The sequence below is a fragment of the Mirounga angustirostris genome, unplaced genomic scaffold (genome assembly GCF_029215605.1).
Source record: "Mirounga angustirostris isolate CCGP_5_RB_7025 unplaced genomic scaffold, mMirAng1.0.hap1 SCAF_12, whole genome shotgun sequence".
Classification (NCBI taxonomy): Eukaryota; Metazoa; Chordata; class Mammalia; order Carnivora; family Phocidae; genus Mirounga; species Mirounga angustirostris.
In genome coordinates, this window is record NW_026991720.1 from 32,515,657 (window position 1) to 32,540,354 (window position 24,698).

General features: G+C 39.2%; 1 protein-coding gene across 19 annotated transcripts in view; it reads right to left on the reverse strand.

Annotated features, from left to right (window-relative positions):
* ST7 (suppression of tumorigenicity 7) overlaps positions 1–24,698 on the reverse strand; it is a 237,249-nt gene that overhangs the window by 45,067 nt on the left and 167,484 nt on the right. For all 19 annotated transcript variants that reach the window (XR_010406410.1, XR_010406411.1, XR_010406409.1 and 16 more), the window contains one exon: positions 12,727–12,841. Coding sequence is in view for 16 of the 19 variants with exons in the window: in XM_064575026.1 (XP_064431096.1) it covers positions 12,727–12,841 (115 nt within the window). In the remaining 3 variants the exon portion in view is untranslated. The remainder of the gene's footprint in view (positions 1–12,726; positions 12,842–24,698) is intronic.

A 24,698-nucleotide genomic window follows, 5' to 3' on the forward strand; every position in this document is an offset into this window, starting at 1 on the left:
ATTGGAAATGAAATTGCTGAGTCAGAAAGTAGATACATGTTTAAACTGGTAAACAGTGCTCCAAAGTGGTTGTAGGAAGTTTGCAGAAAGTAATATATGATGATAAAGGTCAGAAAAATGGTTACTTCTGGGTTAGAAGGCAGTTATTGGCCAGAAGGGGGCATGAGGCAGCCTTCTGAGATGATGGAAAGTTCTATGATCCTGGGTAGTGATAACACATGTGTATTTAAAAAAGTCATCCCGCTCTATACTTCAGATTTGTGCATGTTACTATATGTAATTTATAACTCAATTAAAAAGATTTTAAAAACACAAACCTATAATCCTGTGCTACCTGAAGCTGTCTTCTCTTCAATCTAACTTCTATAACATTTCAGTTGCCTTTTATCATTCTGTCCCCTCTTCTCTCTATGAATCCTTATCTAAAAATTACTTACTGGTTTTGCCTTCCATAACAAAACAACATGATTATTTTCGTCAGTCTTTCAAATATTAAAATGGTTACAATATCTCCTCTAAACCTAATCTTTTCCAGAAAAAATACTTCTCATTCCTCCACTGATATATTCTTCAGAACTTTTTTGTTTATTTTTGTTATAAAGCCATGAATGATTTCAAAATATGAGAATCAGAAGTGGAAGTAATCTTCTAAATCCCTGAAACATGACCAGTACAGAGCTCAGGGGAAATGTAGTCTGAGGACCTACAGCCGTAATACCTCTCTGAAGAGCAGCTAGGATGGCCCTGGTGTTGAGCAGTCCTTATTTGTTCCTATGATTGTGTGGTCAACAAACTCCCCGAGGTTCTATGCAAATTGATTTCAGCCAAAGCCAAGTCTTTTCTCTTTTACTTAAGCCATGAAAATTTACGAACCTATAAGCAGGATTTCATATTTGATTCCATTAAATTTTAAACCTCAAAATGAAATCTAAACCACTAAATCTTAACGATTTCAGAATATCATTCCAGGCTATTAGTCATCACTCTGACTCAAGCTACCACCCACAGCTTTGTTCCATACAATTCATAAGCATACCTTCTCACCAAATGATCATTATCATCATTGAAATTACCACTAACATTACCATGGGCTTTTTTTTTAAGATTTTATTTATTTGAGAGAGAGAGAGAATGAGAGAGAGCACATGAGAGGGGGGAGGGTCAGAGGGAGAAGCAGACTCCCCGCCAAGCAGGGAGCCCGATGCGGGACTCGATCCAGGGACTCCAGGATCATGACCTGAGCCGAAGGCAGTCGCCCAACCAACTGAGCCACCCAGGCGCCCTACCATGGGCTTATTAAGCTTGCCAGACACTGGTGTTAATCACTTATACACATTATTTTATTTACTCCTCAGAGCAACCCTCTGAGATAGGACTTACTCTTAGCCCTCTTTTTTAAAATTTTATTTTATTTTTTTAATTTAAATTCAAATAAGCCAACATATAGTACATCATTAGTTTTTGGTGTAGTGTTCAATGATTCATTAGTTGCATATAACACCCAGGGCTCATCACACCATGTGCCCTCCTTATATAGATGGGGAAAGTGAGGCATATAATGGTTAAGAAATATGCCAATATAAAAAAAAGCCAGTATCACATAGTTAAAACAAATATGCGCAAATGATTTTGAACTGTGCTATGCTGTCTATAAGGTCTGATTTATAAAAATACTGACCATGGCAATACCAAGGAGAGGATCCTGGAATGCTATTCTAGAGATCACCCTAAATTTGCAATGGTCTGCAATGATGTATGTGCAACCATTTATTAATGGTAATAATAGGTATTATATATACAATTTAAACCATTAAATTATACCATTTATTAATGGTTATAATAGATATTATATACACCACTTATACCATTAAATCACACCATTTATCAATGATACAACTGGTATTATGACACATTATTCCACATTACCTAAAAAAAGGTAGCATTCAAAACATTCTCAAATATTTTAATTAAATATATAAATACATCTATGGTATTCCTCTAATTCAGAAATATGAAGAAAAATGGCCATTTAAATTAGTAAGAAACATTTAAAGACTGTTGTATGGACTACAAATATTTTCACATCCACTATCTCATCTGTTTTTATTTAGCACAACTTCCTTAGTAAATTCATGTTGGATCTTCAATCACCTCTTTCTTTCCTAAATGTTAGTAAACCACATAATCATCTAGAATTTTACTGTGATTGACTTATTTGTTGAAATTCTTAAAAAGCAAAAAAAGAATCAAAAGTACTGAGGGCAAGTAGTAAATAGGAATGAATAAAGGTATATTTTTATCCATTTATTAACACATTACTGTCTTCTCCAAATAGGAGCTCTGCAAGATGGATCAAAGAATTGGACAACAGCACCCAACTGTGAAGGTCAAAAATCTTTTATTTTACAGATCAAAAAATACAAGATCAGAGAAGCTAAATGATATATATGCTTCAGAGCCACCTAACTAATTAGTGACAGAGTTGGTCTTGCAATGCCTGGTCCCTATCACCATCCCGTACTGCCAATGTGATGCTTGCTTCTGTTTTCTTCATTGTCATTCTCTTATACTTTCTTCATCAGTTTGCTTGGAAAACAACTTCACAAGGGAAGTTCTGAGACTTTAGCTTCCTCTGGACTTGAGCAACTCTAACCACCTGCTTACAGGTTTCTACCCCACTTTTATATACTTATTTAATGATTTGTCACTCTGGCCTTTCATATACTTTAATCATTTGTGTTTCCTTTACATTTTTTTCCATTGGGAATAATTATAATGTCATCGTCTAGAGCCTCCCATCTTTTTTGAACCATTTCCACTTAAAAATCTGTGTCTTCTATGCTGAATGGTGTCCGCACAAAGGTGTTCACTGAATCTCAAGTTAGAGGTTTACATTTATCTTTCCTCTGACTTAAAAAAGGGTATAGCTTTTGGCTTTTTGTTGCCATTTGTTTGTTTTTAGATTCAGGAAATCTGTCTATGACCAATGTTCCCCTCTTTGACTGCTATGAGCTATAAGATAACATGATCTCCTTCTCTTAAAGTTCTTCCATTTTGGTAAAAATTAAATTCAGCATATTACTTAGTCTCAGGCTTTGCCTACTTTAGTAGCAACTGAACTGTCAGCAAGGCAAGAATTTATCAGATGTGAGGCACCTGGGTGGCTCAGTTGGTTAAGTGTCTGCCTTAGGCTCAGGTCATGATCTCAGGGTCCTGAATTTGAGTCCTGCATCAGGCTCTCTGCTCAGTGGGGAGCCTGCTTCTCCCTCTCCCTCTGCTGCTCCCCTTGCCTGTGCTCTCTCTCTCTCTGTCAAATGTGCTCTCTCTCTCTCTGTCAAATAAATAAATAAAAATTTTTTTTTTTTTAAAGTGTATCAGGTGCTTTGCTTTTAGCAAATAAGACTTGTAGATCTGCACACACAGGCATTCACATCCTGTACTGCACTGTCTCTAAATTCACAACCTTTAAAGATGAGGTGGACACTCCATCTGTTCCCCACATTCCACATTTTTTCTCCCGTGTCATTGTATGACTCAGCAGAAGTAGGTAGGTGTTGATGGGCTGTATGAGTCCCAGCAGGCTCTAACTGTGTTACACTCCCCTGACAGATTATCTAAGGTTTATGCTAGGTCTACATAGACTTCAATTTCCTATAGTTAAGAGATCACCAGAAAGCAAATGAAATTAAGTGGTTAGAGCTTAAAATAGGAAGTTTTGATAACCTCGGAAATAAAAAAGCTTCTGCACTGGGATTCTCATTTGCTGTTTAAAGAAGAAAAACCAAACTCTTTTATAATTTTTGGTTGAAAGCCTCCCAAGTATCTCCCTAATGGAGAGAATCCTGCTTCTCTGAGTCTGAAACCACTTCACTGGCACTCTACAGTGGCACTCCACTCCCTCATGTCTTAGTGCTTCCACACTCTGGGTTCATCCCTCAACCACCTCAAGCCAAAAAAGGGCAGAGTATGAATCTACTGTGCCACTCTCTCCACTTTGAGGTCAGACTGGAGCCCATCCCTGCTGAGATTGCCTCATGGTCTCCCCATGGCCAGTGGAGTTAGGTCCAAAGCTCTGTGAGGTGCAGTCCCTTCCTAACTCACCCAATGCATCTTCAGCCCTTTGCTGCAGCCCTCCACCATTCCTCTGCTTTGTAGGATACATGGAGTATTCCACACAGGCTGAGTCAATCCTGCTCCTGAACCTTTCCATATGTTCTGTCTCCAGTATATTCACTGTCTGGCTCAACTCAGGTGCCACCTCCACCAGGAAGGCTCCTCTCACTTCCCCCTGGGTAAAGTGTCCCTTCCATACTGGGTTAAATTCTATTGCAGTCTTTACAGCAATTGTTTTCTTCCTTCCCTCTCCTACTTACATGGTGTGTGCTAGGAGTAACAGCTGTGTTTCTTCGTCACTTTGTACCCTCGAATCAAAACAATGTCTAAAACATGGTGGTCCTGTGTTTGCTGAAAGAAATCTAAGTTAATGTACTAACATCTCAAATCACTTGATATTAGCTCCCTTTGATATGCAAGCACTTACAATTTAGCTTCTGGAAGCCCAAAGTGTCAGGACTGATGGAGGTACTCAGAGAGAGTCAAAACTTGTTATTGCTCAGCATGTGTACTGCCTTTACCATGCTCATGGCATTCCGGCAAAATGGATGAACCTGTACTGGTGCTCTAAATCCAGATGTCTGTTTGAGACAGCAGAGAAGTTTACAAGTGAGGCAGGAAGAAAGCAAGAGTACAAGCTGACAAGGTTGAAGGGAAGTAGAAGGGTTTGGGGCCAAAAACAAGCAAGGCAAACCACACCTCTTCTGGCTCCCTAGGAACCTTTATGGGAATGAGGCCACTGAAGGAAAAGGTCATCTCAGGGAGAATGACTCTTAAGTTTTCAAAAGTCATAAATGCTCATAATAGCAAAATTGAAATTCAATGTAATAATCTTGGAGGAAATTTATGGAATTTGGAGCAAAACTGTCAATTTGAGGTGTCTCAGAAAACCCATGGGGTAAAACTTTAGATAGAAGTTTTTTCAGTGATAATCTTTTTGACCTAATTTCCTTTTGTTCATCTACAATAATAATCATCAAGATATAATTTTAAAAGGATCATTTTTGTTCCTATGCATGAGCTAGGTCAATCGAGGGTCAATTTCATATCTATAATTCCAAAACAATGTTTTCAAGGGTAGCAGCCAGCATAAATAAGTCCCAAAGCACCTCACAAATGAGGACACTATGTCATAGTGCATCTCCGTCTAAAAAGTCATTCATTCACTACAGCTGCTTGGACTGTCTACCCCTGCACAGGAGTGTCCGAGAAGAAAACACAGGGCTTGCTCTCAAAGGGTTTCTTTCTCTGCACCACTTCAGCATGTTTCAAACAGATTCAGAGAGCACTGATGCATCCCACCTCAATTTACTGTGGGTGGTTTTGACTTTTTGGGGTTTTTTGTTTTTTTGTTGTTACTGTTTTTTTTACATCTTTCTCTACCAGACAATAAAGCTTCTTGGCAACACAGAATAGATTATATTCATCTCTGAATCTGAATGCACCTAAAAGTTAGTATTTTCAATATAAGGGTTTGATGGATCCCTGCTGAATTAATTTGAAAAGAAACTAACCTAATTACTCTCTGTAATCATTGAAGATTATGGAGTATCAAGTACCTTTTCTGGGTCAGGCAACACATTGATATACTGGAAGTTATATTAATCCAACACATTTGCCTTGACAACGCTTTTGGAGCCAAAAACTGACTGACCAAACAAAAATGCAGCCCATTTCTCCTTCCTAACCTGTTAATGGATGAGGTGTGATATAACTGTCCCATTATGTGATGCTGTCCTCCCTGTGCCTTTCTTCAGTAAAATTTCTCAGTTTACTTCTGTACATGATATGATACAAAGCAAACAACAGAAATGTAGAATTCTGTCCTTAGAATTATTTTTTGTTTTGTTCTGTTTTTCTGGGTTTTTTTTTTTTTTTTTTTTTTTTTGGTTCCAGACAGTGTATGGTCTCTTTGTCCCACCTTTAAAAAGCCAATCCAAGATCCCTTTGTGCCACCTGGGAGTTCAATGATTCAATCGGGAAATACTACATGACCTTAGTAATTTGGTGCAGGGGGAGGGGCAGGCAACACAGACTCAACTACACCCAGAAAAATTCATCTTATGCTACAAAGCCAAACACCAGATGTTATTTGCAACTTTTGGATTGGATTACTCTAGAAGGTCTGTGTCAGAGAGCCCTTCTGTGGCCAGTGCCCCAGAGTCAAACACAGCAGTTTATGTGATGGTAATGGCTGGCGGGGGCGGAGGGGGGGGTGTTACCTTGGTAAATTATGATAACTAGGCAATAAGGATTACTAAAGCCAATATAAATTTCGAGGGTTTGTTCATGTGCCAACTATGTGAATTACAAATGTATGCATTCATAAAATGTCTTCCATCATCCGAGACAACAGAGGTTTCTCATGCATACAGTCTATTGAAATAACATCTATTGTTAGAACTCCTGGCTCACTGCATGTATAATATGACAGTCAGTCAACTGCTAATTGAAAGGCCTAGTTCACTTGACAGAACTACCTACCCTCTTGGTTTCCAAGTCAGCAGGACATCCAGTGCAAAAGCTATAAAGGGCCATCATTTCTTAGTGACTCATGCTTACCAGCCTAAAGTCATAGCTCATGGTATCAGTGCTAATAATCATTTTCTTCTTTGAAGCAGTGATGTGATTCATTTGCCCATTTTTACAGAAGGATGCTCTTCAACATTTGCCTTGGTATCCTTGATCTTTTCCATAAGAACCAGCCCAGGGAAGGGAGCTAGACTAGGCTTACAGTCTGTCACTAGGGACTGACTGCATTTCAAATCTTCTTTTTGAATGCAGCCTAATTTTGTAGTAGATCTATCTCAGAAGCTGTTGTGCCTGTGACATCAAAACTCAAAACCACACACTTGACTGAAAAGCACTGTTTTGGAGGTCTGGACTGCGTGACACTCAAAGCCTGACGCTGATGTCTGAAAACAGATTCTACTCACTGGTCCTCCTGGCATCTCAAATCCCTCTTATTCGTGCCCATTCCTTAAACATAAATGAAAAGTAGCCTAACGAAAAGACAGTATCCAGTGACCACTTGAAAGGAACTGTGATGATAGTTGAGTACCTTGTGTTAGTTTATAAGGCCTTGGGCAATGAACACGGTTTACGAAATTTTTACTTATAACTACATGCTGTATCAGTAGTTACAAGTATCAGCAAAAAGCTGATACAAAACAGTATCAGCAAAAAGCTTATTCTCTGAATAGTCTCAACATAGAATAATTCCCTAATGCTTTCTTTAGAACCTCTGTTTTCAATCTACTGAGATGAAAGTATTTCCCCCAGTGTTAGAAACATGTCCTGTTCTTGAAAGTATACCCTCTGCACATTACAGATGGCAGATAATAAAGCTAATTTAGGATGGGCTTGATGGCACCATAAAAATGGTCTTGATACAGTTGTTGCATTTATATAACATTCATGACTATATAAAAGGCCAGTTTGTCCCTCACAGGGAAATTTCTGTCCCAAATTAAGGGCAATCACTAAATGACCTAATGGAGTCAATATCCAAAAGAGTTTGGACTTGTATTTCCATTGGTGCAAATTGCCCCAAGGCTGAAACAATTTGTCTTTTGATCAGGAATGAAAATCCCTGGCACTTTTTTTTCAGCTTTCCAAAAGTTTAAGAATTGTTTGTAGATAAAACTACGCATTTCCATTCTTATCAAATATCTATCTATCTACATGTCCTATTAGATCCATAAGTAATTTTAATAACAGGCCATAACACTGCCTTTGGGGGGGGGGCACAAGACAGGGTTCTTATTCTCTCATTTTAACTGACATTTTATATATGGTTTTCCTTTTGAACGAAATGGATTGAGAACAGTGGTGAAGTTCAGGAGTAATCTTGGCTCTTTATAATGGCTGAGAGTTACTGAATGCTTAATGTGTACCCCACACAGTTCTAAACATTTAACATGGATTAACTACTGTAATCCTCATGACAAATTCCCAGCTGTGTGATCTTGAGCAAGTTATTTAGCCTTTCTAAGCCTTGATTCCATTTCCAGAGAAAGAAACCGAGGCTTAAAAGGTTAAGTAATATGCTGAAGTTCAGTTAGCTGGTGAAAGGCAGACCTGGCCCTTGATCTCAGCAGGCTGGCACCCAGGGTGACAGCCCCTGGTGTCCCCCAGGGATCACTAACTAGAGACCAGACCAAACTAGACGCTCCCAAAAGTATCTTGTAGCAATCACACTCGCATTCACTTGCTCTAGAAGATTCTTCTAAAGTTGAAATGCACAAATGATAATGAATAATAAATGCATGAATTCTTTTCCATATTACTACTCTAATCTTTGAGACATCAGTTTTCAACCTAGGTGGCCTATAAGCTCCTTTGAAAGGCAACCCAAAGCTTATAACAACTTTCTCAATGGTTCCAAAAGAAGGTTCTGATGACTTAAGGATCTTAAAAACATTTCTGTGTTTACAGCTAATGTATGACTAAAAAAAAAAAAAGATGATAAATCTCAAATTAAATCAACACCATACATCAAATCCCTTTTGTGACAAAGAAACCAGGCATAAGGTGATTGAAAATAGAAAGCCATATTTTCAAGAGAGTTACAGAAAGATAAGCAAATAGAGATATACCAGGTTCTTAAAGAATGATTAAAAAGGAATCTTAAGGGGCACCTGGGTGGCTCAGTCAGTTAAGCATCTGCCTTCGGCTCAGATCATGATCCCAGGGTCCTGGGATTGAGCCTCCCATCGGGCTCCCTGCTCTACGGGAAGCCTGCTTCTCCCTCTCCCACTCCCCCTGCTTGTGTTCCCTCTCTAACTGTGTCTCTCTCTGTCAAATAAATAAATAAAATCTTTAAAAAAAAAAAAGAATCTTAAAAGACAATTTGGCATCACTGAAATTCTGTACCATGGCTCCAGCCCACCTAACTCATGCCTTTCCAAAAGGAGTGAGAGAGGCAGAGCAAGTCATTCAGCAAGGCTTACATTTACAGAAAACACACGGGCTTTTAGAGCCAGAGAGACCTGGATTTGAATCCCAGTTCTGCAGTTTTCAAGGAATGTGGTCTTGAAAGTTACTTAAACTCACAAGCCTCAGTTTCTGCATCTGCTAAAATGGAGTAACTACCTCCTTGCAAGGTTATTGAGGGTTACAGGTAATGTGTGTAACATGCTTGGCACATCGTAGGTTCTCGATAAACTGTAACTAATAATAACAACAAGGATGGTGTTAATAAAAACAATAAAAAAAAAAATACTGCCAACAGTAGAGAAAGTGGAAGCATGATGGCTAAGACCATGGGCCTGGAGTCAGACCACCTCAGTTTTGATTCTGGCTTTCCTTTCCTCATGGAATTCACATCTTATTGAACAAAGACGGACCTCAGTTTCTCTCTTTTCTCTCACAATATAACATCTCCATGGCTTTACTTTGGCATCTTAGGCTCTTCATTTGAACAAGTTACTTAACTTGTCTCTGTACCAGTTACCACAGCTATAAAATGGGGCTAATAATAGTATCTGCCTCATATGCCTGTGGTAAGAATAAATGAGTTCATCCGTGTAGAGCTTAGAATCCTGTCTGACCCTGACACAATATAAGAACTCAATAAATGCTAGCTGTAGCCGCTCTTATTTTAGTCATTGTGTGAAGGACTCCAAAAGCAGGACCAACCACCTGGATAAAAAATGCCCACCCATAATGTGGGTTAGCAAACTGAAAAAAGAGTACGAAAACTCCTGAGGATAGCAAGACAGCACTTCAGACTAATGGCTGGAATAACATAACATGAGAAGTGATCTCAAGGGCAAAATCAAAATTAAACTACAGATTACAAGGAGGTATGACCAATTCACTGGTAATCCTACTAGGGATCCAGGTGCTTCACTGTAAAAGGAGTTTGTGAATATCACTTTTAAAACTCAAACCTAAAAAAAATTTTTTTTAAAGGTGAAGAACAAAAAGAATGAGGCAAAGGGATACATGTTACCTTCCTCCCTCCTCTGAACATGTTGGTCTCCCCTGCCTTGCCATATTTCTAAATCCTTTTTGCAAAGGCCAGGAAAGCAGCACAAATCCCACTGTGTCACTTCCCAACATACTATTTAAAAAATTCGGCCACCTAGCAAAAGTAATAAAGAAGGACCGCTGTACCCATAAACCATCCAAGAAATAGCTACCCAACCAGAGCATTCCAATTCGCAAAGATAACATATAATCGTGCTGCTTTGGGTATGGCTCTATGAAGAGGGATGGGGAGGTCGGGATTCAAAGTGCTGTCTCCAGATCTCATGGATTAGACTGATGACATCTGAACTAGGGTGAGGAACAGAGTGCCCCTAATTGCTGTCTGTACTCCAAGCCCTCTAAAGCACCCACACTTTCTTGCACAGGGCCAGAAAAATGAGGCAACAACTCAGTCAAGATCCTTTGGGTCTCCAGGAAAAGCAGCAGGTCTGAACTTGAAATAGCCCATTTTATGGTATGGGGTGAGAAACAAGAGGCATGTTTTTTAATAGTCTTGTGTGGTTGTGGCTCATTCTACAAGAACAGTAACTTCAGCAGCCACTTCATTATATTTCTACTGTAAATGACACAAGCCTGAGCCAAGTCCTCACCAAAACACCCTCCAGAATTCAGTTGGGGTTAGGTCATCTGCAGTCTATTGACAACTGCTGAACTCAAAACTCCTACCAAGGCATCTCAGCAACAGTATGTGTCCTGCCACTAATGAGGCTCTTTTTCCATGAATAATGAATAAGAACATCATCTCTGTTGCCAGGTACACAACATAAACAAAGCTCAACACAAGGGCCCTGGTATGGTGAGTCTGTCCATTCGCAACAAAGGAATTTTGCAAAGTGTGAGCCAAGTTTTAGTGGAGGGTGGGACGGGCTGTTATAACAAATAATGTGAACATATGTTATCAGAATCTAATAAATCAGTGTTTGGTTGTTGTGGAGCCGAGGCTGTGCAATGGGATAGACAGAGATGACAGAAAGCTCCAAATGAGTTCATTTCTCTATTTTACAATCAGTCTTGTAACAGGAAGCTGATGATTTCTGTAATGAACTGAGATCGTTGTGAAAGGAGCCTTATGAGACTTGAGACATCAAAGGTTCTACCAGTTAGAACTTTTTTCTTAAGCCTTGGTGTACTAGGTTGAGCACAGGTCAGCATCAGGGATGAGAACACCAGAACCTCGCTACGGCACTGATGGCTACAGGGTAGCATCTGGAAAAAGTGCATGGCCACCTAAACCCAGGTGCATGGGACTGGGTTCCTTTTGCACCAAAAGACCCTCAGTGTATGAGCATTTTGCTTATAAGGTAGTCTTATGGCTTAGATTCCCAAGGTCAGCCGAATAGTGAGATTCCAACAAATAAACAGAGAACAAAAGTGAGCTGACATGAAGGCCAAACAGTCTTTATTTTGTTTACTATGAAGTATGCCACAAATACTTTTCTCTCTTCCTAAAATCAGTTCCATACTAGGTAGCATATATCTTGTTAAACAGGGCCAAGTATGCACAGGCCAAGTAATGCCATCACTGGCTGAGGGCTTGTAGTTTCCACTGATTTGAGCAAGAATTAACAACAAAACAAAACCAAGTCTTCCAATGCTTCAGTTTCCCCAACTGTAGGAGGTAACAACTCCAACCTGCTTCACAGATCCCTTATGAAGAACTGTGCGTTAAAATAAAATAGTTCGTTCTATTAGTTTGAGGAATTCCTGGAAATTTTGACCTGAACAGTTCTTTAAATGTACTGAAGATGCTTACTAAAAAAAGAATAGTTTACAAAGCAAAAAATGAGCATGTGTAAAAGTAATCACTCCCTAACATCCATTTTAGAAGCAAACAAATGAAATAAGGTAGAATAATAATCCTGCAGAGATTCCAAGAGCTAGGTCATGGCAGGGAATTATGTGGATAACTCTTATGCAATTAATCAAATAGTGAATTCACAGAAAATGGCAATATAACACAAGAGTTTTGAAATCTCTAAGATGTGTCAGTTTATTTTTCTGGTTTATTAAGAACAGGCAAAATGAAATAAGCTCATGGGTAAGTAACGTGAATGGCGAAGGGACTTCAAAGCCCTTCGCGTGCAGAAATGGGGGGTATTCTGCTAATGAGGAGAAGACCTGGGATGAAGGACACATTCTTTTATCTTCAAATATTTCCTGAACTGTCACAAGAGCTGTAGTAAGGGCTACCAGCTGTTCTATATTGCTTCAAAGGATCAACATGACCAACCAGTAGTGATCACAGTCATCCCATGTGGGGTCACAGCAGGAGCTCGAACAGTTGGGGCTGTTCCCACAGGATACGTGTTGCCTGCAGAGGTTCTGAGTGATTCCTGACAATGGGGGCAATAAAGCAGACCATGCCTAACTCTTGTTGACAGGAAGAGTAGAAGGGAACCTATGGGGAGGGAAGGAGAGGCATGCGGCACAGACCCCCACTGACCAACCATAAAACTCTAAGATTTTATAAAATGCCATCATAAAACTGTAGGTAAAAAAAATCTGTAAGTGGGTAGTTATTAAAGTCCTATACTATTTGAAATGATCTTTCTGATCTAATCACTGAAATATATCAAGAAGAAAAAAATACTCAAGTAGATAAAATACCCAAGAACTCACCATCATACTTTGCTAAGACGGCCTGAACATCAGCATACGCTTGTAGTTCCAGAAGAGCTTCTAAAAGGTTTTCATGGATGTTGAACATGCTCAGCAAGGGGAACTCCTTCATTAACTAGGAAAGAAGAAATCAAGGATAATTAATATGTATTTCTTACTTTCTAAAAGTATAACAAGTACTGAATTGTAATACATTTATATGATAAAAAAGTATAATACAATTTTAGATAATACTGAATTTTAGGTTACAATGAATTTTAAGCATTCATGCCAATTATTATTTTGTAAAGAATTAAAGGCTCAAATCTTTTCCCGCTATTTTGGAAAAATGGCAACTTCGAATTTGTGAGAACCTAACATGGAAGAAAATCCAAAAGAGACGGGGTTTGATAAAAACTGAGGAAGATGCTTAGAGGTAGCACATAGTACTGTTAAAATATGATAGAGGCAAATTAGGTAAAAGTTGAACACTATCTCATAGGCATTGACAGTTTTACTTCATTAAGAGCAGTTTGATGAAAGCCAGAGAACAGAGAGGGAGGCAAGCAGGCACTATTCTTTTGAGCAGCCTGGTGACAAAGTTATGGAGAAAAGGGAGGAAAATACGGGTTGAGAACATGTGCATGTAGCGATAGAGAGTGGTAGAAGGGAAAGATGTTCATGAGTTCCTGCATGATGGCCTCAAAAAGACAGGATTCAAGAGCATTTTCTGAAACTGAGGGAAGAGGTGACAGGGAGTAAGTTTGAAGATGGGGGTGAAAGTACAGAACAGCCATAAAGAAGAGAACTCTTGGGAAACAATTTAGGATTGCAAAGGCCATCTTGAGGGCTTAGCAAATTTGGGATCATGAATTCACAGAGGCTACAATTAGCATGCTTGTCAAGTTTTAGTTAGCAGTGCTCACCAGCCCAGGTACAGTAGTAAACATGTCAGATAATGAGGGTGAACCTAGGCAGATTGAATTGGATTCAAAAGAAAGTTGAGGAGCAAGGAGAGTTGGCTAGAATGAGGAAAGAATGATTAAAGGAACGGCCTAAAGGTTTTAGACAAGAAGGGGAACAGGAGGGGTCCAAAGGGAGTTAAAAGATACAATATTGAACTTCATTGGAAAGCAAAGAAAGAAAGGACCAAGAATTTCCAAGTAAAATCTATCTTAGAGAAAGATAACCAGGTTCTTTATACAGCAAAATCATATACATATATGGTATATATACATGTGTATATATGCACTGATGTATATGTACATGTATATGTCCTTTATTTAATCTTTTATATGGATAACTGTTTTCTATTATAACACAATGCCCTCTTAAAAAGTGGTAACTCTTTTTTGATGTCAACATCTTTAAAGCAACTGTGCTGAGAAAAATAATACTCAAAAATAGGCTAACACACTGTTAAGTAAGAAACCAGTGGATATGTTGCCTTGACTATTCACTTCTTCCTACATTAGGAACATTTGCCACATTGTCTTGTTTTTTAAAGCCAAGAATCATTTAGCATATCTCTAAAAACAAATAATTTTCTGCAGCTCCAAAGAGCATCATATTACCAGCAAAAAACACCTATCAAAATGATTATGTATTCAATAAGACTGTCTGAACCCTCTAGGGACAGCCTGCAGTATTTTCATTGCTAGTAAAGGAAGTGAATAAGACTATACCACACATTGTTGATGTTCTGTAACCAATAAAAGTATTTCTTGTTCTGGTTCACTTTGATTCTGGTTGACATCACCCTTTGATTTTTTTTCCTCTTTCTAATTAGAGCTTGTTAGAATTAAAGTTCCCTGTCATTCAGCATTTGGCAACACAATAAAGACACTCTTTAAACTGCAACATTTAAACATTTACCATTTTTGACCAATTCTTCAGGTAAAGCTCAAACTTCAAGGACATCAGTCATATTCTGAAATTTTTAAACTGTAATTCCAAATACTAGCATGCTGAAGCTTAAACACTGAGAGGGGAGTCCAACTAAGAGCCAATGAGGAGTCTCGGCCTGTTTCAGCAGAACCGGAAGAAGGATGCTAGCAGTTTGGGCAGGAGTGCTTCCATTGGAAGCTTGGAGAGAGTATACAGTGTCTAAAAACATAATCACCAACAAAAACATTTTAAACATGGCAAATAGCAAATGTTAGAGAACTAATCAAAGTCATATGACAATGTGGAAATCTAGCTTTCCTTGTTTCAACAGACGCAAGGAAAAGTGAACCCCCACTGCCCCATCTCACTCCAGCCATCACCTCGCGCTCCCAGGCCCTCACAACAAGCTCTCTTTGAAACAAGCCCTGCACACTCGCCTCCCTTGGCTCCCTTCTTTTCTCACCGCATGGCTGCAATCTGGCTTCCTCGGAATCTGCTCATCCCACATTTACAGGTGACTGAAACTGCTCCTATGGAAACCCTCCAGTCCTTTCCTTGCTTGACCTCTGCAACATTTGACAGTTTGATGACTTTTTCCTTGAAACTCGTGTCTCTTTTGGCTTCCTCAACATCATTCTCTTCTGGATTCTCTGTACATAGTTCCTCATTCCTTCTCTAGTTTCCCCCAGGTCTCCTACTTAGGAGTAAGTAGCCTCCCTGGTTATGTCCAGTACTCTTCTCATAAGCACCCTGATACCCAGGACTGCTCTTGGGCCCAGGGTCTCAATATCACCACCTTTGTGAAGAGGCTCCCACGTCCTCGCTCCTGCTCTGACCTCTCTCCTAAGCTATTAAATCAATTTGTAAACTATCTCCTTGACAGTTTTACCTGATGCATCTAATACTGGTTTCACAAATTCCTCCTTCCCAAGCCAACCCTTCAAACTGGAGAAGAGAGCCACTGATCCCTGTAGACTCTTTGCCCTCCTAACTAAAGCCACCTTAGAGGTCCCTAAACTCTTGAACTAATATGTACAAAATGCTAGTAGCTTTCAGCAAGTTCCCAGAGAGCTCTGTTATACAAACAAACAACAAACAAGCAAACACCTTAAGAATCTTAGCATGTCCTCTTTTCTCTGACCTTGCTGCCAATGACTTAGTTTATACCCTTATATTTGGCCTAAATTGCTCAAATAGCATCTTTTCTCTGCTTGCCTCGGGATCACCTCTTTCCAATCTACCCTTCACACCACTGTCAGAATGGCTTTCTTTTCTTTCTTTTCTTTCTTTCTTTCTTTCTTTCTTCTTTCTTTTTCTTCCTTCCTTTTAATTATGTATGTTAATCATCACACATTACATCATTAATTTTTGATGTAGTGATCCATGATTCATTGTTTGCGTATAACACCCAGTGCTCCATGCAGAACGTGCCCTCTTTATACCCATCACCAGGCTAACCCATCCCCCCGCCCCCCTCCCCTCTAGAACCCTCAGTTTGTTTCTCAGAGTCCATAGTCTCTCATGGTTCGTCTCCCCCTCTGATTTCCCCCCCTTCATTTTTCCCTTCCTACTATCTTTTTTTTTTTTTTTTAACATATAATGTATTATTTGTTTCAGAGGTACAGGTCTATGATTCATCAGTCTTACAAAATTCATAGAGCTCACCATAGCACATACCCTCCCCAAGTCCATCACCCAGCCACCCCATCCCTCCCACCCCCCACCACTCAGGCAACCCTAAGTTTGTTTCCTGAGATTAAGAGTCTCTTATGGGGGGCGCCTGGGTGGCTCAGTCGTTAAGCGTCTGCCTTCGGCTCAGGTCATGATCCCAGGGTCCTGGGATGGAGCCCCACATCGGGCTCCCTGCTCCGTGGGAAGCCTGCTTCTCCCTCTCCCACTCCCCTGCTTGTGTTCCCTCTCTCGCTGTGTCTCTCTCTGTCAAATAAATAAATAAAATCTTTAAAAAATAAAATAAAATAAAAAAATAAATTAAAAAAAAAAAGAGTCTCTTATGGTTTGTCTCCCTCTCTGGTTTCATCTTGTTTCATTTTTTCCTCCCTTCCCCTATGGTCCTCTGTCTTGTTTCTCAAATTCCTCATATCAGTGAGATCATATGATACTTGTCTTTCTCTGATTGACTTATTTTGCTCAGCATAATACCCTCTAGTTCCATCCACGTCGTTGCAAATGGCAAGATTTTGGTTTTTTGATGGCTGCATAATATCCCATTGTATATATATACCACAACTTCTTTATCAGAATAGCTTTTCAAATATACATTCCTGAGTCCATCACACTCCTGCCTAAGAGGCAACCATGAACATGGCCCCAAGGAAATAGGCAGATGGGAATACAAATTTACAAACAAGTCTGTTTATCACAACATTATTTATAAGAGTGAAAAATGCACAATGGATCGTGGATCACCACATCAAAAACCAATGATGTATTGTATGTTGACTAACATAACATAATAAAATTAAAAAAAAAAAAAGAGTGAAAAATGCAGGGTTCCTGGGTGGCTCAGTCAGTTAACCAACTCTTAATTTGGCTCAGGTCATGATCTTGGGGTTGTGGGATCAAGCCCGGTGTTGGGCTTCCCCCTCAGCCTGCAGTCTGCTTAAGATTCTCACTCCTTCTCCCTCCGCCCCTCCCCCCCACTGCTTGTGCTCTCTCTCTCTCAAATAAATAAATAAATCTTTAAAAAAGATAGTGAAAAATGCAAGCAACTTAAAATTTAACCCATGATGAGGCATTCAAGTAGACACAGTCATCTTTTGGGCTACTATATGTCAACATTAATAGTTAAGAAATCAAATTATTTTTAACGACACAGCCTAGAAAATGCTGACACACAACATTACAAAAGAAAAAGCAGGATACAAACTCTATTTTGCAATAAGGTCATGCTTTTCTTCTGTATCTATGCATAGACCCATACCTGGTTAGAGATATGGCAAAATGTTTTAAAATTGGTTATCTATGGTTAGTGAGATTAAAGATGATTTTTATTTCTTCATATTTTCCATATGTTCTAATATTTTTAAAAGGAATGTATATGTACATTCTATAAATTGGGGAGGAAAAACTACTTTTAAGAATATTGGTTTCTCTGTAAAAAAGAATGAAACCTTGCCATTTGTAACAATATGGATGGATCTAGAAAGTATAATGCTAAGTGAAATAAGTCAGAGAAAGACAAATACCATATGATTTCACTCATATGTGGAAGTTAAGAAACAAAACAAATGAACCAAGGGAAAAAGAGACAAACCAAAAATAGACTCTTAACTGTAGAGAACAAACTGATGGTTACCAGAGGGGAGGTGGCGGGGGGTGAAATAGGTGATGGGGATTAAGAGTACACTCAACATGGGGGTGACTGGGTGGCACAGTCGGTTAAGCGTCTGCCTTCGACTCAGGTCACGATCCCGGGGTCCTGGGATCGTGCCCCACATTGGGATCCCTGCTCTGCAGAAAGCCTGCTTCTTTCTCTCCCTCTGCTGCTCCCCCTGCTTGTGTGCTCGCTCTCTGTCAAATAAATAAGTAAAATCTTTGAAAAAAAAGAGAAAGTACACTCAACATGATGAACACTGAGTAACGTATAGAATTGCTGAATCACTATATTGTACACCTGAAACTAATATAACAGTATATGTTAACTATACTGGAATTAAAATTTAAAAAATAATAAAGTGGTTAAGGAAATACAATAAAAAGAATACTGACTATTTATTTATTTATTTATTTATTTTTAAGAATTTATTTATTTATTTGACAGAGAGAGACACAGCCTGAGAGGGAACACAAGCAGGGGGAGTGGGAGAGGGAGAAGCAGGCTTCCCGCGGAGCAAGGAGCCCGATATGGGACTCGATCCCAGGACCCTGGGATCATGACCTGAGCCGAAGGCAGACGCTTAACAACTGAGCCACCCAGGCACCCAAAAGAATACTGACTTTTAATATAAAAAAAAAAAGTAACCCACTTTAAAAATGAACACAGAATATGAACAGAAATTTTCCAAAGACCTACAGATGGCCAGCAGGCACATGAAAAGATGCTCAGCATCACTCATCATCAGGGAAATGCAAATCAAAACCACCATGAGATATCACCTCACACCTGTCAGATTGGCTATTACCAAAAAGACAAAAAACAACATGTTTTGGTGAAGATATGGGGAAAAGGGAATCCTTATGTACTGTTGGTGGGGATGTAAACTGGAATAGTCACTACGGAAAACAGTATGGAAAAAAACTAAAAACAGAACTACCATATGTTCCAACAATTCTACTTCTGGGCATTTATCTGAAGAAGGTAAAAATACCAACCCAAAGAGATATATGCATGCTTATGTTCACTGCAGCATTGTTTACAATAGCTAAGATACAGAAGCAACTCAGTGTCCATCAACAGATGAATGGATAAAGACGGTATTACTCAGCTATAAAAAGAATGAAATCTTACCATTTGCAACAACATGCATGGACTTAGAGAATATTATGCTAAGTGTCAGAGAAAGACAAATACTCTATGATCCCATTTATATGTGGAATCTAAAAAACAAAACAAATGAACAAAATGAAACAGAAACAGACTCAGATATAGGAAGCAAACTGTTGGCTATCAGAGTGGGGAAGGGTTGGGAGGTGGGAGAAAAAGGTGAAGGGGATTAAGAGGTACAAACTTTCAGTTATAAAATAAGTAAGTCATGGGGATGTAATATACAGCATAGGTAGTAGAGTCAATAATATTATAATAACTTCATATGATGACAGAGGGTAACAACTTATCATGGGGATCATTTCATTCAGTATAAAAATATTGAATCACTATAATATACACCTGAGACTCTTAGGATATTATATGTCATTTATACTTCAATTAAAAAATATATTGGAGGGGTGCCGGGGCAACTCAGTTGGTTAGGCATCCAACTCTTGATTTCGGCTCAGGTCATGAGGTCCTGAGATTGAGCCCCACGTCGAGCTCCATGCTGGCCATGGAGTCTGCTTAAGACTCTCTCTTTCCCTCTGCCCCCTCCCCCACTCATGCTCACTCACTCTCTCTCTCTCAAAAAAAAATAAAAATATATATATAGACTGGAAAAAAATATACTGACTTCTCATAAAATTCAGAATATAAAATTCTTAGCATGGCAAACACAGCCCCTCATGAGAGTCTCAGTCCACTACGCCAGCCTCATTCCTAGCTACTTCCCTACACACACACCATGCTCCCACCATAAAATAGCTTCTAGTTCCTTAAATATGTCACATTCATTCACATTTCTATCTCCATGCTCCCTATCCCTGGAGTGCTCTCCTTTCTGCCTCCTTGATCAATCTGGACAGCTCCTCAACTTCCAGGAACCCTTACCTGCCCTTTGACTCCTTGCCTCTTACCTGCCAGGTTAAGTACTCCTGCCCCCAAATCCCAGAGTCCTTGTCACAATGGTCTACTGGTCCACCTTCCCCATGAGCCTGGGAAGAATGTGAGAATAGGAATTCTGGCTTATCACCAGATTCTTGGTCACTGACTGATCCAAAATAAATGCTCAATACATATTTCATGAATGGAATGCTTTCTAAAGGCTTTTAAGTGATCTTTGAGGTACATATTTTATGTGTGCCGCAAAAGGCCTACTTTGGGCCCTTAGGTTACATATCCCTGAACATGTTCCTCCACCATTTAAAATCTTCCAATAACTTTATCTACACCTTGGAAAAGGTATAGTTAGAACTCATGTTATGACTCAATATAATGAAGTATTATTTTACACTTAGAGCTGTCTGAAAATGTAATAGATGGTCTAGAGAAGTCTTCATCACTGGAACTGTTCCTATAGACAAAGGCCAGTCAATGGACAGAGATGCTCAAAAAAAGGCCAAGATCTTTCAAATCCTCTAATTCCAAGGAAAACGTCCCCAGCTCCTAAGCATGATTTCCAGACCCTCCCTCAGCTCAGTGCCAGATGCATCTTGCCTCTCCTGTCTTCTACAGGATTAAACTCTAGCCTTGTCAGATCAGACCACTGTACACCATTCTCAGAATTCTTTCTACATTTACTAGCCACTGTGTTTTTGCTCAAACTATCCTCACCACCTGGAATACCTTTTCCTGTCATTTACAAGGCAGCCTGTCAAAATCACCCCACCCTCCAAAGCCCAGATCAAATGCCACCTCCTCAAGTCACAGTGAGAGCCAGAAGAGCCCGTGGAGATCATCCAAACACCCTCCTCAGTTTACAGATGAGCTCTCCCACCCTCGCCCCACCAAAAAACAATGAAGGCTGCAAATTTAAGTAATTCAGCCAAAGTGAGTGCTGGGACTATGATTCAAACCCAGTCATCAGTACCGATTCCAAATTTCAACACATCAGAACCCCAGTCTCTGGCCTGCCAAGTCCAGGAGAACAAAACCATTTTGCTTATGCTTCTCTGCTACACTTACCTACCTGCTTTGTTCTGTGTTTACACAAATATAAGACGACAGCTGTATTACAGAGGAAGGAGCCCCAAATGTGGAGTTATTCCTGAGCTCAAAATTCACTCTTACCACTTACTTCCCATGTGACACTGCACAAATTACTTAACCTCTCTGAGCCGTGCATGCCTCACCTCCTGGGTCCCAGCTCACATGGCATTCTCTCAGACTTTCTCTACCACTCTGTTTGATGTCAGCATCCCACTCACATCCCTGTTTCCCACTATTTCTATCACACTGTAAAATCATCTTATTTATCAATTTATGTGGCTGAATATTAGATCACTCAAAAAGAAAATTAAAAAGTAAACAGATTGATAGTAGGTAACACTATTAGTACAGGGGCCAACAAATTTTTTCTGTAAAGAGCCAAAGAGTTAATGTCTTGGGCTCTGTGAGCCACATGTCTCTCTCGCAACTGCTCAACAATGCCGACACGTAGCATAAAGACGGCGGCAAGCAGTGACTTACAGAAACGGGCAGGAGACCAGACCTAGCCTTCAGGCTCCAGTTTGTGAACTCCTGGTTAACAGAATACATTTAAAAAAATAAAAGTTCTTCATAAGAAGAGTTTCATGGTGATATTAGATTTAGAAAACGTAACATCTCTGACACACAGCTGATGTGGCAGACTGTAATAAAATTTTTTTTAAAAGGCCAACTCTAAAACCCAATACTTCTGCTTCCAGCTCTGTTCCCTAAAAAACATTCACACAAGTTTCTGAGCAGTTGCATTCTGCGATATTCACACAGGACAGGGAGCACTGTCCTAAGCAGTGGAATGGATGGATCAAGCAGGTAGATGCATATGGCGAAATGCTGTTCAGCAGGCAAAGGGAATGAATTAAGCCTAATATACCTCAATGTAGAAAAATATGAAACAATTGTAAGTGAAGAAATACTCTGTAGAATATAGCACATGATTTAATCTTTAAACGCACACAATTCTCCGTATCCCATTTATGGGTGTACATTATGGAAATGTATGGAAAGCGAACTGAAGAAACAGAGTTGCGGATGCCTCAGGAGAGGCAAACTGTGAGTGGTGGTCACATGGGGGCTACAGCTTTATACGGTTGTATTTCTTTTCAGAAAAGAAGGTGAACAAAGATGACAGGATTTTTAATTAATTACTATTTAGTATTACTTATAATTAATTCTGGGCAGTGATGCTCTTTTTATTATTCCCTCTCTATATGTGTGTGATATGTGTGTATGTGTGTGTGTGTGTGTGTATATATATATATTTTAAAGTTGCTTCCGCAAACATAGGAAGTTCATGAGCTGTCCTTTTGTAATTCCTCAAGTCATGAACAGTTCAATTTTCATCAGCTAGATTTTGTTTTCTATTTTCTAGTTGCCTTTTGAAGCACAATCACTTCCTCCCCTTGGGGGTTGACTCTGCAGTTCCTTAAAGTATTGACAGCATCTAAGAGAAAGTCAATGTCTGACTAAACAACATTTAGAGAATTTCCTCAAAAAATAATGTGATCTAATAGATTTTGATATACTGTACTTGAATCCTATAATGATATCAAGATAATAATCCAATCTCAGATGAACCACAGTTCAGAGTCCCACTTCTTAATTCTCCTCTACCTGAATTCCAAAGTAGGTCTGCTGACAGATGTGGTGTGAAGGATATCATTTCAGCTTGAGGGATGCTTCAGAGTTAAACTGACTGTAAGGTACGTTACTTCCCTCTCTAACCCTTAGCGTGGGGGCTGGGGGTGGGGGTAGACTTAGATGAGACTACTTTCTAAGAAAACTCTTCTGTCATAAAACTTCCTCTTGCTTCTTCTTCAGAACCACAAAGGTTCCCATGGCACATTGTTTTCAAAATAAAAGAGAAGGCATTGGACACAGCAGTGGGGCTGCTGGAGAGGGTTCATTGTGGGAGAGGTGGCACATTACAGAAGTCAAGAGCACCACCACCTTTGGAATCAGATAGTTTGGGGTTCCCATCCAGGAACAGTGGAGTTTCTTAGCACCAAGTGAACTGATTTTTCTCATCTGCAAGACCAGGATAACACCTAGCTTACAGCGCACTAGGACACAATATGGGAGCTTGACAAATGGGAGCCGTTATCCTTACATAATGTTTACCCAGGTATACTGCATTGTCAAAGTGCTATTTGTTTGTTTTGCTATGAGTGACTAGTTTTGTTCGTGGTTTTAGTTGTGCAATAGAGCATATCCTAATTTATTTCTTTATTTTAAAATACTGCATAAAAAATGGCTTGCTGGTGTAATTAGCCTTTCTATTAAGAAACTTGAATGAAGGCATATGATAAATATAAAGGCCTCTTTTCTAATAAGCTAAGTCATTCTAAATAAATCTTTAAACTCATTCACTATCTAGCATAGTTCTGTTTATTTATTGCCAGTTATCTTTTCCAAGCTGGTAATTGCTTTCTCCTGGCAGTCAGAAATTTATATGCCCTGCTTTGCCCAAATATTACAGTTCACGTACAATGAAAACACTAACTCTCCTGTGATTCTTCTAATACCTAAGGGGAAGAACATGGGATGGGCCAAGGATAGAATTTCAGTTTCAATTTTACATCATCTGGCTATTGTCAGTTCAAGTTTATTTCAATGGAAGAATCTGAGGCACTTCTGAGGTTAACATTTATGAGCTCAAATAGAGAAAAAAAAAGGAGAGTTAATTCACTGGATTTGAAAATACTCTATGGACATAATTTAGAACTATAGTCTGTATGCTTTTTCTCAGCTGACTTACAGGATGAAAACAACAGTTTAAACCTTTCAAGTTTGATTTGTATCTATTTAAACATTTTATTAGTTTAGCTATCCGTGCATTGTTCTAGGAGTGAGAAAAGCAATGTGAAAATTCTTACATACTTTAAGGCAGAGGTAATTAAAAGAGATCCTCAACCAGATTCCTACTGAGGTCAATGCAAGCTTGACTTAATTAAAGTTTATAGGATTTGGCCTGTATTATATTCAAACAGCAGATACTATTTTGTTATATTTGTAAGTTTGGCATTATTTAATTACAGTTTCAAATAAAGGCATAAACAGAAAATAGAAAAGACACTCTGTATTGCGTGGCTATTATTTAGTCAGTGATTCTTACTGATACTAAGGGCCATGGAAGGAAAGAAGGAATTGTTTACCAGAGTCCTGAGAGACCCCTGAGAGTTCCATTTACACAGACCACTATATAATGCACTTGTGAGAGGCTTAGACCAATATTAATAAGAAAATGTCATTTTCAGAGCTAATCTAAAGGAAAATATTAAGCTGCATCTATTGAAAAGTGACATGATCAATACAAGACCTGTATGGACAGTGACATCACCAGTTAACTAGTTCTTCGTGGAACTGAGCACATGATGCAAATACACACATCACCGATAACTGAGGATAGAAATAACAGTTGTAGGCATGATGCAAATCATCCGATGGCAGCTCTGTAATGACTGAGAGGGCTGGAAGGCTACCTACATACTTATCTACTTTTCTCATCAAAATCACACTCCATTCATTCCCAGAAGAGAAATCTTCCTTAAATTTTCTAGTGAACAAGACAAGCTTTGCATTTATACAGATCCTAACAAAAATATTTTCAGTATGAAAGGCCCTCTTCCATTTG